This window comes from Bombyx mandarina, chromosome 09 (genome assembly GCF_030267445.1).
Source record: "Bombyx mandarina strain Sakado chromosome 09, ASM3026744v2".
Lineage (NCBI taxonomy): Eukaryota > Metazoa > Arthropoda > Insecta > Lepidoptera > Bombycidae > Bombyx > Bombyx mandarina.
This window is the reverse complement of record NC_143216.1, coordinates 4,982,642-4,998,843: the sequence shown is the minus strand read 5'-3', so window position 1 is coordinate 4,998,843 and position 16,202 is coordinate 4,982,642. Positions and strand designations below refer to the sequence as shown.

General features: G+C 33.8%; 2 protein-coding genes and 1 long non-coding RNA gene across 6 annotated transcripts in view; 2 read left to right on the top strand and 1 right to left on the bottom strand.

The window, feature by feature from the left end:
• foxo (forkhead box, sub-group O) overlaps positions 1–6,533 on the top strand; it is a 122,210-nt gene extending 115,677 nt beyond the window's left edge. For all 4 annotated transcript variants that reach the window (XM_028171438.2, XM_089729685.1, XM_028171436.2 and 1 more), the window contains exon 9: positions 3,164–6,533. The gene's annotated coding sequence lies outside the window, so the exon portion shown is untranslated. The remainder of the gene's footprint in view (positions 1–3,163) is intronic.
• A 572-nt stretch (positions 6,534–7,105) lies between these two features.
• Positions 7,106–7,556, bottom strand: LOC149502307 (uncharacterized). Its single transcript, XR_016323534.1, has 2 exons — positions 7,445–7,556; positions 7,106–7,368 (listed from the first exon to the last, which is right to left on the bottom strand). It is a non-coding gene; the product is annotated as an uncharacterized LOC149502307 (long non-coding RNA).
• LOC114240824 (uncharacterized) overlaps positions 7,362–16,202 on the top strand; it is a 327,083-nt gene continuing 318,242 nt past the window's right edge. Inside the window, exons 1-3 of the mRNA XM_089729690.1 lie at positions 7,362–8,866; positions 10,432–10,543; positions 11,098–12,007. Coding sequence (XP_089585816.1) covers positions 8,767–8,866; positions 10,432–10,543; positions 11,098–11,218 — 333 coding nt within the window. The 5' untranslated portion in view covers positions 7,362–8,766 and the 3' untranslated portion in view covers positions 11,219–12,007. The remainder of the gene's footprint in view (positions 8,867–10,431; positions 10,544–11,097; positions 12,008–16,202) is intronic.

Sequence of the window (16,202 nt, the reverse complement as noted above, 5' to 3'; positions counted from 1 at the left end):
CTGATTTGGTTTCAGTTAACCTTAAAAAGTAATAAAAAAGAAAAAATGTATGGGTAGTAACTTAATACCTACTATCGATTTAGTTTGTGCTATATTGTAAGTAGTTGAACAAATAAAAATTAACTTTCATACACAACATTTGCTCTGTTATAACGTCTATTGTCTATGGCCTATTGGGACTGTTTGGTAAACTTACATTACCAACTTAGAGTTTGTACACTGGCAACCCTCGAAACCGGAATCATTCGATAACCAACGACGCCTATGCTTTATAGCCCATGACATCCGTAGCCCGATTTATTATCACACTATCTTTTAAAAAAAAAAGATAAGCATTGAAGCAGTCCAAAAATATATATTTTAATTTCGTTGTTCGGCAATCCAATACAGTGTTTGCTTAATTTTGTTCCATTTATTTAAGCTGACAGACTTATCTTAAGCATTTATTACATATTACTTATGTAATAGTGGTAATCAGTATTTTATGATATCGTAACAATACCATACTTGCCATGATGTAAATAGATGCTTATGTGCTTACTCATTCATTTCAATTATTTTATGAAAAATAATAAGAAACTATATTTATTTTATGCAAAGTTTAAACAGAACATCATGCCGAGGTTTTCTTGAAAAAAAAAAATGTTATTAACTAATTACTTGTTGTATGAATAATATAACATTTCAATTACGACTATATTGCTCTCGAACAGAAGTATTTATAACCAAATGACTTTTGCGGTTTCGCTATGACGCGATGACGTCTAGACAGAGGTAAATCGATCTTATTAAATTATGTCTACCCGTAATTGAGACATAGATTATGTAATTGAACCGACTGAGTTGTAAACCTGAGATTATTTGAGTTCATTATTTTTAATCTATATCGTTACGTTTACGTCATTTGTCATGGGACTTTTTGGCGGGAACGCGAGGAGTGAAGTTGTGTGATTTGTTTTATTTTGTCTATTTAGTGTTCCTTCAGGTTTAAATGTGTAATAATGGTGGTTTATTAACTGTTTAATATCTGTGAAAGTGCACAAATGTGGGAAAATGAAACAAAGCTGCTGGACGTAACTTCTCGGGCTCCTCCAAAAAGTCCACTGAAAAAATCTCAGTAAATGACCACCATTTTACTGAGATTATATTTCATCCCATATCATCTCATTTCATTAAATTTCATCCCAGTTGATTAATTTCTCAAATTATCATCTTCATTTCATTTCATCTTATTTCATCTCATTACATTTCACCCCATATTATAATTTTTCATAAAAATATGTATATAAATTAAACATAAAATTAGACATGACGTAAAGGTCTTAAAAGGTAACCAGGTCATAAAACCCCTTAAAAAAATATCATTTGTCATTAAAAAAAGAAAGCAATGGAATCTTTGAAACTAATTTAAGCTAAGATGTTCTAATAGACTTTGCTATAAATTTAATTATAACCCTGGTATGTACTAAGCCTCAATATTTTATTATTTTATATTCTACACACGAAAATATCTTGAAGTACTGTTTCGATATACTTAATATTACATTTAATTACTTGTTCTTATTTGAATGAGCACGATCCCTATTTCGGGATGTACCCTCCAATTATCTAAATCACATATTAGGAACGCACTATATTCTGAGCAATGACTCACTGCGAGAAAGTCTGTTACATGGCTGAATATGCGACAGATTTATCGTGGTTTTGCTAGTGATGCCATGATTTATCGATACACTCGCATGCAAGATTTCGATACGACCAAAGTTTGAAATGTTTTTTTTAAATCCTTCCTTATTTAAATTGATTAATTGAGCAGCATAGCCATAGCCTTTTTGGTTTAAATCAGACATTATCGTATTACCTGAACGAATTTGGATGAATTTTTGCATTAAAATGTTTTTATCCTAGAAACACTCTCAACAACTCTTTGACGACTTTTTGTTTTTTCATTAAATAATATCTTCAGTCTGTTTACTCGAATATAAAAATTTTGTAAACGTCGTCTTTGGGGCAATGCCGGGTATCTCAAGTTCATCAGTGCAGGTTGCAGTTTTAAGAATTTTAACTTTTCGATTCAAGGACAGTAGGCAATGCCAGATGTATTAAATTATCGAAATATAATATCACTATCGAAATACAATAGACGATAAGTCAAAATCATTTTAATACTTATGATTATTGATAAGTATGATTAATGAGAGATAATACACATACTAATTTAATTGATCGTCATGTCTTCGCTCCGTCTAAGAAAATTAATGAAAAAAAATTGGGCAGCCCAAATATGTAGTACTCGATCGTAAAGTATAGAATCCTATCATGTTTATTAACGTAATTACAAAATTAGTTCGAAACATTGAAATAAAAAAAAAAAGTTCTAAATAGTAACTAAATTATTAACTCGAATACGTTTTGATTCGATTTAAATATCGATACGACGCTGAAACTATTCACCTGCAAGCGAGACGTGCGGGGGGGTGTAGATTCGGCGACGCTCTGTCGGGCAGGTTACGATTTACACTCGACGAACTCAGCAGAAACTAACTCTACTAGCGACGAGAAACGCTGATAATCCACATACACGAGTTTCTACGCGAGAATTAAGTCGAAATTACTATGATACAGTCGAATGAGATAGTTTTATTGTTCGTCATTTAATAGGTTGTAAATTGACGGGCGATACACTGGAGCGGGATTTATGTTTTTCAATTCTGATGGCGATTTATAATGAGACTAACTTTATTGTGCATTATTTACGACAGGACCAAATTATTTGAGCTTAACAAGTTATTTCATTGCGAAAAACATGCTATGATTTAATTGAATCTTAATATTATAAGTTTAGATTTAACTAGCGACCCGCCCTCGCTTCGCTTCGGAAACTGTCATTTATTATTGATTTCTCCACTATTTAATGGATGTTATTATACATATAAACCTTCCTCTTCAATAACTCTATCTAATAAAGAAACAACCGCATCAAAATCCGTTGCGTAGTTTTAAAGATTTAAGCGTACATAGGGATATAGGGACAGAGAAAGCGACTTTGTTTTATACTATGTAGTGATGATGAGATGAGCCTAATTTACTTTGAAATTGTACAAAAATAGAATATGTCGTGAGTTACATTTGTAGTAAATAAAAGAAACGTTTTTTTTTTCAGAATCCCGTGAGCTCATCTCTGAAGTCTGCTGTAATTCATGGAATATCATTGAAGACTCCCCGAAGGATAGTCAACCCAGTTGCGCTGAAAGGGAAATGTAATGAATTCCAAAACGTATATTTCGCCAAATGACGTACACAAGTTGGCGATCGGACATAACGATTCATCACAAACTCGAACCATTGTCGAGACCAGTTAATTATGGAGACTGAACAGTGTTCTAACTTTTACTCGAAGAAAACGTTTGACGAACTAAAGTGAAAAAGTGAAACGATATTTGTGCCCTTTCTATTTGGGAGATTGCCAAGAGAACTAACTTCCTTTAGTTTAATACCATGCTTCGCGGTCCTCAAATATTGTAATGAGCATTCTGTTCATTAGTAGGCACATGACTGACTTCGAATATTCCGACCGATTTGAATGGAATTCGTCTGTATAATCGATGTATTGTGCTAAGGTCTCTTGCGCTTTCGCCATGAGCCAATTTTTACTTTGTCGTCATCATCGTTAGCTTTATGTCTGTGTTGATAAAATCTAAAATTAAAAAAAATATGCACACACTTAACATCGTATGAATTATTTTAAATGAAAACTTAAGTGAACAACATAAAGTGCTCATTACAACAAATATACAATGATAGTTGGTTGTGCGATTTTCGTTGAGTTATTTTACTGGACAAACAAATAAAGATTTTATTTATAAATACGCAAATGTAATTGTAAAGGGCTTTTGAATAGTTTTATATTTAAAAAAAAAACATTTCACCTCATTCAATTTGTAGTTTTTTATAGTAAATGCCATAATTAATTTTAAGGATAGCGTTTTACAGCCATTAATACACCAAAAATCACTCATTTTGCTAGCTCTACGATTTATTGGCGTGAATTTTTAAAGTAAACAGTATAAAGGTACATGTTTCTTGTTAGAGTTCCACTCGAGAACATATGAATTGTAATAAATTGAAGTAATTAATGCTTTATCCCAAAAACTATTAATGTTCAAAATTTAAAAAAATATTCCCACTTTTAATGTCGAAAATATTATAACAGTTAACGCACAAACAATATCATAGTCAGATATCTAGTCTCAGATATAATGTTTTCACTAAGCAACATTTTGTGAATTAAGTAAAATGACCTACAGAATTTGTAAGGCTCGCCACTTAATTAAAGCTGTAAACTAGCGTGTTATGTTTCTGTGAAATACCTCAGTGGACTGTTTGTGATAGATTTAGCCGATAAGTGTTCAATTAGTACGTGTATCATATAAGTCAATTCATGTACTTTTTGACGTCCATATAAGAACGTGTTTTTAAAAAAGTTTCGTTAGCAAACTTTGTTTCATTAAAACGACTATATTGTTTCACTGCTTTATACATTCGTTACGTATATTTGCAGCTGATAATTGGTGCTATAGATACTGTTGTAATAGCGCATTTTACAAATTAATTTTAAGGTATCGAGAAACGCGTTTAATATAATGTTGGTACAAATTCGGAAATGATGCTTGATATAAAAATTATTCGTACTTCGTGAGTAAGTTAGTGATGAATGTTTTTTAGAGGTATGTATCACGATTTATTTGCTATAAATATGTAAATAGTTTCATTTATTTTTATTTTTATTTGTGACCTAGTCACTCAATATCTTTGGATGTTCGACATCGTTCGTGAAATAGGTGATGGATGTATAGTAAAGTTTTGCCAAATATAAATACGTAAATATATTTGAGAAATAGAAATCGAAATTAACTCGTTAGTCGTAATGAGTGTGTTAGGCAAATGATATAATCTTTTCGAAGGTATCTCATGATTAGGTAAGTATTTTAGATAGTGCGTACTGGTTGTTCAATTATTAAATTATACAGCGTGATGTTTTTTATTGCATCAATGTTTATGGTCAATTAATAATGGGAATTCGTTTTACACCGATCGCGCAAAATACATCCATGCGAATGCGTTATCATCTTGTTTAATTTCAATGTTTTCAAGTTCCAAACCGATCAAAGTATTTATGAACTTAAACCAAAAGTCAACTTTATTAATATTTTATGATTCTGTTCAATTTTACTGGTGGTAGGACATGTTGTGAGTCCGCGCGGGTAGGTACCACCACCCTGCCTATTTCTGCCGTGAAGCAGTAATGCGGTTCGGTTTGAAGGGTGGGGTAGCCGTTGTAATTATACTTGAGACCTTAGAACTTATATCTCGAGGTGGGTGGCGCATTGACGTTGTAGATGTCTATGGGCTCCAGTAACCACTTAACATCAGGTGGGCTGTGAGCTCGTCCACCCATCTAAGCCATAAATAAATTAAAAAAAATTGAGCTAATTGTTAATACGGTTATTTAACATTTCTCCGTATCAACACCGAATTAACTATGACCTTTTCGATTGGCGGTATTGAAGCAAAACTTTTTGTTCCTGTCTATTTGCTGGTAACCTTGAGGGGTTATGGTAGCTTCACGGTGAGCTCAATGGGCTCAGCATGTAATAAACAAAACCGTGTGTTAATCTGCTTTCAGACTACGCTATACTATAGTGCCATGTATTATAGTATAGCGTATAGAGTATAGCGCCTACTTAACCAATAATATATAGTACAGTACGGTGTATGTACGTGTCCATAACAATGTAATGTGCTATGAGCTATAGCTATTATATTATGGCGTAGTCTGAAAGCAGGTTTACAAATCGAACACCATCATAGAATTTCGACATGGACCGGTGTAAGAACTTGAAAATATTTTCAATCTCACGAATTCGTATTAGAACCAGACTTTTGAACAGTTGAAATTTAATAAATCCAAATCGAATTTTGGCGAGAACAACAGACTGCAGGACATCAAATAAAATCAATAAATTCAACATCTTAATTACAAAATTTTATGTAGATATATTTATTACTTTGTTAAAATGAACTTAAATTGATGATTTACTAAATGAATAAAGAAAGCTGCAAACAATTTCCACTGTTTATTTTGTTACGAGAGTTGTAACTTGTGTTATATAGATGGTAATATATTTTAAAATAATATGTGGTTATTGCATTATAGTAAAACAAATAAATAGATAATAAATACGTTTGTATTCATTGGAATCCAACCGATTTGTAAATTATTTTGTACAATGTTAAAAATCTGAGTGCGATGGTACATCATTAGTTTAGATGTTATGATAATTTTGTTGATTTTTCAGTTGCTTATTTTTTATTTGTAAAAGTAATTCACGAAAAAGAAAACGTGAAATTTTAGATAATTTTAATTAGGAAAATTATGTGTTTCAATGTAAATATATATAGACGAAAACATGTATGTAGAAATACATAAATATTATTTATGTATTAAATTTGATATTGTTTTCAAAATTTAATTGATTGTTTTATTTCAATTAAATTTCCTTCTAATTACATAATTTACTTAAACTTTAAACTTTGTATCCCTTTTTACGAAAATTGCGGGGACGGAGGAGTGTGAAATTTTCCATACTTATAGAGAATATAGAGAAGAAGTGCACAATGCTAATATTTTTTTTAAATAATGCATAAAAGATACATTAAATCAATAAAGAAAACATTACACACACTACAGACCATGTATTTGACGCACACACGCATGCATACTATTTATTGTCAAACTTTTGTTCTTGACGTCTGCTGTCAAATTGAGAATAGATTAAATATTGTTTGTCTTTGTTAAATTTTTTATAGTGTAGTCTTGGTCAAATTTGTGATCATAGAAGTATAAAATACAATCATAATAGTGTACAAACTTACAATTCCAATTAATTATAGTCGAATTTCGACTACTGCGGGACCTCTAGTTCAAATTATTTTAACACATTCCAAGATTGACACTGGTTTGTTTACTTTTTTCTGTACTGGGTTAATTAATTGAGAAAACCGATAGGGATGTAATCGTTGCAAAGTACAATGATACACTGTCTCAATTAGGAAAAAGGAACGTATTCTACAAGTCTTTTTTTTTATTATAGACATATCGATAATTTTATAATATAACAAATCAAAACAATTTAACATAAATCAACTCACACAGTAGAACAAATCTTCCAATGCGCTTGAAGGAGGAACAGTTGCCAAGATAACGTATTCTATTATACGACTTTATACAATGAATAGATAAAATAAAGATACGACGCTTAATATTTGATACTTTAACACTAAAAGTCCTCTTTAACACTAAAAGTCCTCTTTAACACTAAAAGTCCTCTTTAACACTAAAAGTCCTCTTTAACACTAAAAGTCCTCTTTAACACTAAAAGACTCTTTGTTTATTGTCAAACTTTTGTTATTGCTTAAAGTGGTCAAATTGAGAATAGGTTAATATTGTTTATTTTTATTAATATTCGTCTATTGTGTAGTCTTGGCTAAATCTGTGACAATAGAACCATAATAATGTTTAAACATAAAATTTCAATTGATTAAGGTGAATTTCGATTTCTGCGGAACCACTATTTTTATTTTATTTATTGCTTAGATGGGTGGACGAGCTCACAGCCCACCTGGTGTTAAGTGGTTACTGGAGCCCATAGACATCTAAAACGTAAATGCGCCACCCACCTTATGATATAAGTTCTAAGGTCTCAAGTATAGTTACAACGGCTGCCCCCTTTAAGCCGAAACGCATTACTGATTCACGGTAGAAATAGGCAGGGTAGTGGTACCTACCCGAGCAGACCCACAAGAGGTCCTACCACCAGTACGAGTAATGAGATAAGAAATAATATATAATACTATTCTAATACCTAATGCTTGGCAATAGATACAATATTTTTTAATCACCTTCTAATAGATAGGTAGATATGAAAAACAAACAGAAGTTTATAAGTAATATGACAATGTAGTTTGTTATGCGCCACGATATATCCGTTATTAGTTCCAAGAGGCAGTTTTATTCTGAAACTTTTCGAATATTTAACGGTATGTAATACAGATTTTTTTATTGCGCCTTTAAGTTTTTACGACATCGAAGCCTACCGATACCTAAAGATTTTTATGACTCTTTTAGTGGTACGAAAGTCATTGGTTTATAACATCATCGAGTATTTATATAAAAGTTATGAATTTCATTGTAACCTCGGACGGAAATGAGAATAGTTACGGAGTAGTGTCGCTATTGAAGTTTATTTTATTACCAAGAAAACCCAAGTTTTTATTTCATCTGCTCCCATAATATTAAAGATGGCGGGAATTTCGAAAGAAGTCACATTAAATTTTGTTTTGTCGAAAACCTTTTTTTGTCACTGGCGTAGCTTATATAGGCAGGCCGTTTCGGCTAGTTTTGAACTATTACTGGAGAACTTAGCTGCTCCTCAAACGTTGAGTACGCAAGGTGAGTCATCAGTACGGTCCTGACAATGCGGTCCTGCAGCATGCGTGTCAGTCACGCAGCATAGTAGAGATAACAGAGTACAGACGTGAGCAAGTAATTACACAATACCTGGATACCGGAGATTTAGACTTTTTGCAAAAAAATAACTTTTGTGCAAAGTGAATAGAATAGTGACGTTTTTATGTATCTTGTCAAAATTGACAACGTCGCATAAAATCGAAGAAACTAGTCAAAGATATTACAAGTTTCCTAAAATGTTTAGAGCAACAATTTTAAGAGCGAGAAAAACCTTTACTGCAAATACTTCAAGGGTTAAAATATGCTTAAATAAGAGACAATATTCGTCAAAGCCTGGTGAGTACAGTCAAAAATTATCTAACATTGAGTATTCATCTCAAAGCACTGAAACTATTTTAACAAGCATAATAATTAAAATACTGGTGGTAAGACCTCTTGTGATTACTGGTGGTAGGGCCTCTTGTGAGTCCGCGCGGGTAGGTACCATCACCCTGACTATTTCGGCCGTGAAGCAGTAATGCGCTTAGGTTTGAAGGGTGGGGCAGCCGTTATAACTATATTTGAGAACTTAGAACTTATATCTCAAGGTGGGCGGCGTATTTACGTCGTAGATGTCTATGAGCTCCAGTAACCACTTAACAGCAGGCGGGCTGTGAGCTCGTCCACCCATCTAAGCAATAAAAATTTTTTTTGACCCAATTAAACGTTTTAATTAGTATGAGTACTTTTTCAAATTTTGTTTAACCTAAGCAGCATGCAATTTATGTTATTAATTTCGAACACATTAGGCAATTATGCGTAAAACAAAAACCTTTGTATACATACAATGATATTTTATATGTAAAAAGAAGCAGATATGTTTCAAGCGCACGTCAAGTGAAGACTCGAAAACAGGCTAATTGGGACGTTTCGTCTTTAGTCGCGTCTAAAAAAATGCAATAATTATATAACAAGTGCGATCGTTCCAATTATAGCTCTCTATCTTTTTTACTCACGCGCTTATCCCATCTTTTGTACTTTTCATTAATGCTACTTGTCAACATGTGTGTGCACTATATTGGTAGGTATGTAGATATATATGGCGCGATCAGATTTGAAGAGTCAGTTACTATGAAGATAACATATCTGTTGTATAAAAAATCATTATATACATAACAAAACAAAATAAAAGATAACCCCTTTTTGGAACCCCTATTTAGAAGTAGCGTCTGCAAAATCTCTTACTAAAATCAGTTTATTAAATCGGCCCCACACTACCAAGAGCTTTATTACCAAAACATATAAAATAAGTTTTAGCGGTTTATATTTTTACGAACTCAAAGCTTGCTTGATGTTGCTGACTTTTTTATTTTTATCTACCTATTCTCTGGTAGCCGAAGGGGTTATTATTAACTTCGCTATGGCTGGTAAGTAAGTTCACGGGCTCAACCTGAGAGAATTTGCTAAACCTATAACCGGATCGGAATCGCGACCCACTGAGACGATCCAGCGTTTATTGCTTTGCTGGGTGGATGAGCTCACGGCCCACCTGGTGTTAAGTGGTTACCGGAGCCCATAGACATCTACAACGTAAATGCCGCAACTCACCTTGAGACATGAGTTGTAAGGTCTCACTTTTAACAGTACATCTTCAGACATTTTACCGAGGCCCATAGATATCGCAACGTGAATGCCATTATCTAACTTGAGACGTGATGAAATCTAAATCTCAAACTGTATAATGTAAGCATTCATTTTGAAGCGTATTTTATAGAACTTGTTACAATAAAATTTAGCATTTCGCTAGATTACTTAGTTTTTATTAACATAATAATGGCCCTTTCTGCCTTAAGAAATTGCAATTGGTATGCTATTTCTTTTGTGATGTTTCCTCTTTAATTGTCTAAAAAATCAATAAACAGATCGATGTGACGCCCATATGAATGAGCTTCCAGTACCGTGTGGACCATGGGAGCCGTGGTACAAAGACATGCAAAGCTATTATAACAAGGTTCTGGTTATTGGCGTTGCTTGGTAAAAGAAATTCACGTACATTTGAAATGAGATATTTAAAATTAAGAAGTTTTGTTATCCTCTAAAATACGTGTGGTTGGCCCTTGAAGATGCATTTTAAGAAAAATATATTACTTAGACTTATTTTGGTTGGACTGTTTTAAAAATAGCAACTCCTTAGAGCCCTAGTCATTTATACTTTATTTTAATTTATTATATCTAGACTTTTATTCATAAGAAACTAGAATATTCTTAAGTCTTGTCAAATTTCTCCTAATAGGTACGTCGAAATGATACTTCTTGCCGGTAGTGTTCGAACGTCTAATGGCTTGGAGTAAACCATATGAACTACCTAATATATTATAATACGTTCAGTTAAGAAGTGGCTTATCGAAATCTTGATTCTGCTGAAAGCATTTGATAGCATTGAGTTCTATTCGTATGCTCAAGATGAATGTTAAGTTTTTGCTCCTCGTTGTCAAATAGCACAATCAGCAAATTGCGTAGTAAATATTATTCGATATTATTCGGTAGCGAAGTTCAAACGAAAATTGCGATTTTCACAATCTCCACAGGTTTTCGTTCTCATTCGGCATGATGATATACACGGAAAGTTTGTACTTAAATTTCTCGCCACCAGCCCAACCCGGTCCACCAAGCGACATGGTTGAAGAATGTGAGGATATTGAGCCATGAATGAGATATTGGTTATGTTAAATAAAGACAATTTTAAAGTACAAGTTGTTTTATTTTTAGACTGATCGATCTGGTTTTTTACTGAAGTAAACTTGAAGCAGGCAGACTGCTTCGAACTTTTAAGATATCGCAGCGTGGACATCTGGCCTACTGGTGGTAGGACCTAACTGTACTGTAACTATACCTGAGACCTTAGAACTTATGTCTCAAGGTGGGTGGCGCATTTACGTTGTGGATATCTATGGGCTCCAGTAACCACTTAACACCAGGTGGGCTGTGAGCTCGTTCACCCATCTAAGCAATAAAAAAAAAGGACCTCTTGTGAGTCCGCGCGGGTAGGTAGCACCATCCTGCCTATCTCTACCATGTAGCAGTAATGCGTTTCGGTTTGAAGGGTGGGGCAGCCGTTGTAACTATACTGAGACCTTAGAACTTATATCTCAAGGTAGGTGGCGCATTTACGTCGTAGACGTTGATGTCTATGGGCTCCAGTAACCACTTAACACCAGGTGGACTGTGAGCTCGTCCACCCACCTAAGCAATAAAAAAAAATCGCCTAGAAACAACTATAAGGTCGCGGTAGAAATAGGCAGAATAGTGGTTATTATCACGGGACCGACACGAATCCAGCAGCTAAGGAGTTTTCGTTTATAAATCGGCTGTAGCCGACTTAACCTAATAGGTGTATGGCTTAGTCTATATATATAAAAATGGATTGCTGTTCGTTAGTCTCGCTAAAACTCGAGAACGGCTGGACCGATTTGGCTAATTTTGGTCTTGGTTTAAAAGGTAGATAAAGGAGACGGAAAATCGTGGGCCAAAAATGTAATAACTTGGAATGTAGTCTAAAAAATTTCTCATATTTTTTTATATAAGAATATAAAAAATCACCTCAATCCTCTTTCTGGGACCGGAGAAAAATGAGAAAGTTAGTTTTCGTCGGTATAACGGTGTGATCGATTTAATTAATCGATTACAGGATTATAAAAAGAAAAACATTGCACTAGGTAATTAATGCAAAGTAATTAAATGAGCGATTTATACTTGTTGTATACAAGTGCGGTATACGCCGGATTTAATTGCGATTATATACATAAATGAAGAAAAAGTCTATTATTACTTAACAAAGTAATATGATTATCGATTTCAAATCGATTAAAATCGATTGTATTTTTGATGACAGCTTTGACAGTAAGCTGACATGACGTTTGTTCATAGATTATACAATTATTTTTTGGCGCTTGTTGGTTTTTTCTGCTCTACTCGTTTTGTATCTTCGACGCATTTTGAGTGTGTATCTATCGGGCTGTTTTTATATTTTCAACGATCACTGCTTTATTATTACGGATTCCAACTCTGCCAGCCTTGTACGACAATTGCTTCTACAATGGACACCGAAGATCGCTCACACGTTTGACTTGAAATTGTTGCATTGGATACTGTTGAAATTATGGATCGCTGTGTGAATTGTGGGATAGCAATTCCATATTCCATACCTGATATATATCATTGATATTCATTCATAATATGACATTTAAAAGATTATCCAATGGATATAATAAACATTTACTTATGCTTAAATAAGTTATTATTCAGCTCTTTTAAAGAGATTGTAACATAACCTAACTTTTACTAAATCTTTATTAACTCGGCTCTCAGATTGAGAAAACTTTTATAATTTTCAGCAAGGTACTGATAAATCTGAATCTATTAATTCATACTAGTTTCATCACGTTACATTCGGGCCCAAAAATGTATGTAATCGTTTCAGTCTCCTTTGAAAATGCTCGGAATTAAATAAAAATAACAATTTTGTTTTCCCTTTGATGTGTCCCCCGTCGGACGGATTCCTTTTGTTTTTAGGTCTTTTGTTTATCGATTGAGGCACTACGAAGTCTACCGGGCCAGCTAGTAAAGAATAAAAAGAAAAAAGAAACGGCTGTCTCGACTTGTATTGAATTGATCTACATATTCTCTTACGCTACTGTGCCTCGTGCTCTGAGATATTTTAATACTGTTATCAATACTTCTCAGTGGGTCGCGTTTCCGATCCGGTGGTAGATTCTGCGAAGCACGGCTCTTGCTAGGGTTCGTGTTAGCAACGTTGTCAGGTTTGAGCCCCGTGAGCTCACCTACTAGTTAAGGTTCCGCTGAAATAGCCTCTCAAGGCTATCAGCTTCGGTAGGATTAATTTTGTAGGTAAGTGATAATTCAAAATTTATTAAAATAAATGTAATATTTGATTCTGTGTGCTTAGTGCGAGTTTCTTAACGTTCTCGATAGCGTAAAAGTTAAGCCACCTTGAGATACAAGTTCTAAGGTCTCACGTATAGTTACAACGGCTGCCCCACCCTTCAAACCGAAACGCATTACTGCTTCACGGCAGAAATAGGCAGGGTGGTGGTACCCACCCGCGCGGACTCACAAGAGGTCCTACCACCAGTAAAAAAATGATTTCGATCTATCTGTAAGTCAAGCAAGCAATATATTTTTCAACAAACTCCCAGAAATTGCAAATGTAATATCACCCCTTGTTAGAGTATAAAAAAAAAAACAATACAGTAAATATATATATGCAGGAAGGATAATTGATGTCAACTTGGTGGAAAATAGAAAGTTTTTAGATAGTTTGCCACCTTCAAGACTTTAATTAAATAAGTAATCCTTACTTATAAATTGGAATTTTTGTATTTTCACTCTTCATTCAAAAACTACTGAACAGATTTTAATAAGACTTCTATGCTGGTCTTATAGACATCTACAACGTAAATGCGCCACTCACCTCGAGATATAAGTTCGAAGGTCTCAGTATAGTTACAACGGCTACCCCACCCTTCGAACCGAAACGCATTACTGCTTCACGGCGGAAATAGGCGGGGTGGTGGTACCTACCCGTGCGGACTCCCAAGAGGTCCTACCACCAGTGATTACGCAAATTATAATTTTGCGGGTTTGATTTTTATTACACGATGTTATTCCTTCACCGTGGAAGTCAATCGTGAACATTTGTTGAGTACGTACCTCTCCCCAGTGCGGAGTCCTCTGAGCGGACTCCACAGATACGTGAAATGTCAAATCACATTAGAAAAATTGGTACCCGCCTGCGGAATTCGAACACCGGTGCATCGCTTCATACGAATGCACCGGACGTCTTATCCTTTAGGCCACGACGACTACGACGACGATTAATAATTTATTAAAACTTAAGTGACATACAGCAACCCCTATGGCACTGCTGAAGTTTATAAGCACTGGTGACCACTTATCATGAGCCGGGTTGCGTGCTCGTCTGCTGTTGAAGGCAATAAAATTTTTCGAAACCCTTTCTATAGTGCCACTTATCATGAGCCGGGTTGCGTGCTCGTCTGCTGTTGAGGGCAATAAAATTTTTCGAAACCCTTTCTATTATTTAGATGTAATATTAATGTACATTTAATTTGGATTAAAAGATAAAGGAGACTGAAACGATTACATACATTTTTGGGCCCGAATGTAACGTGATGAAACTAGTATGAATTAATAGATTCAGATTTATCAGTACCTTGCTGAAAATTATAAAAGTTTTCTCAATCTGAGAGCCGAGTTAATAAAGATTTAGTAAAAGTTAGGTTATGTTACAATCTCTTTAAAAGAGCTGAATAATAACTTATTTAAGCATAAGTAAATGTTTATTATATCCATTGGATAATCTTTTAAATGTCATATTATGAATGAATATCAATGATATATATCAGGTATGGAATATGGAATTGCTATCCCACAATTCACACAGCGATCCATAATTTCAACAGTATCCAATGCAACAATTTCAAGTCAAACGTGTGAGCGATCTTCGGTGTCCATTGTAGAAGCAATTGTCGTACAAGGCTGGCAGAGTTGGAATCCGTAATAATAAAGCAGTGATCGTTGAAAATATAAAAACAGCCCGATAGATACACACTCAAAATGCGTCGAAGATACAAAACGAGTAGAGCAGAAAAAACCAACAAGCGCCAAAAAATAATTGTATAATCTATGAACAAACGTCATGTCAGCTTACTGTCAAAGCTGTCATCAAAAATACAATCGATTTTAATCGATTTGAAATCGATAATCATATTACTTTGTTAAGTAATAATAGACTTTTTCTTCATTTATGTATATAATCGCAATTAAATCCGGCGTATACCGCACTTGTATACAACAAGTATAAATCGCTCATTTAATTACTTTGCATTAATTACCTAGTGCAATGTTTTTCTTTTTATAATCCTGTAATCGATTAATTAAATCGATCACACCGTTATACCGACGAAAACTAACTTTCTCATTTTTCTCCGGTCCCAGAAAGAGGATTGAGGTGATTTTTTATATTCTTATATAAAAAAATATGAGAAATTTTTTAGACTACATTCCAAGTTATTACATTTTTGGCCCACGATTTTCCGTCTCCTTTACATTTTATGTTTGCATGTGTGTTTATAGTTCATTTGCATGTAACGAACATCGGTTTCTTTTGAAACAAAATGCAAACTAATGTTGTAATGAATGTAATTAACTTTAAGATGATTTTCTTTCAATCTGCTGTTTGTTTCATCTAGTATTACCAAAGTAAAGGCGTCAGAAACGTCAGAATAGAAATAAATTAGATAGGAAATGTCACATATTATAAACATGATTGTGGGTTAATCGTTTCTTAAATTTCTAAGTATTTACAAGAATGCTAAGAATAATTTAGTATTCACTTTAGTGTGTGTATTATCTCTACAATGCTAGTTTAAATTTTAGAAAATTACTGTATGACGAAGCATAGGTAGTGTGTATAGATGTAATATTTTCGTACAAGGTAATGATCTATCACGATCAACTTTAGGCAAGAACTGCTATCATTATGAAACAAATTTATTAAATTTAATTCAAATTGTCTACTATGTTTGTAATAGAAAGCTTACATGTTTATATTTCGCACGAATGACTTCATTGATATTGAATGATTTGATTATCT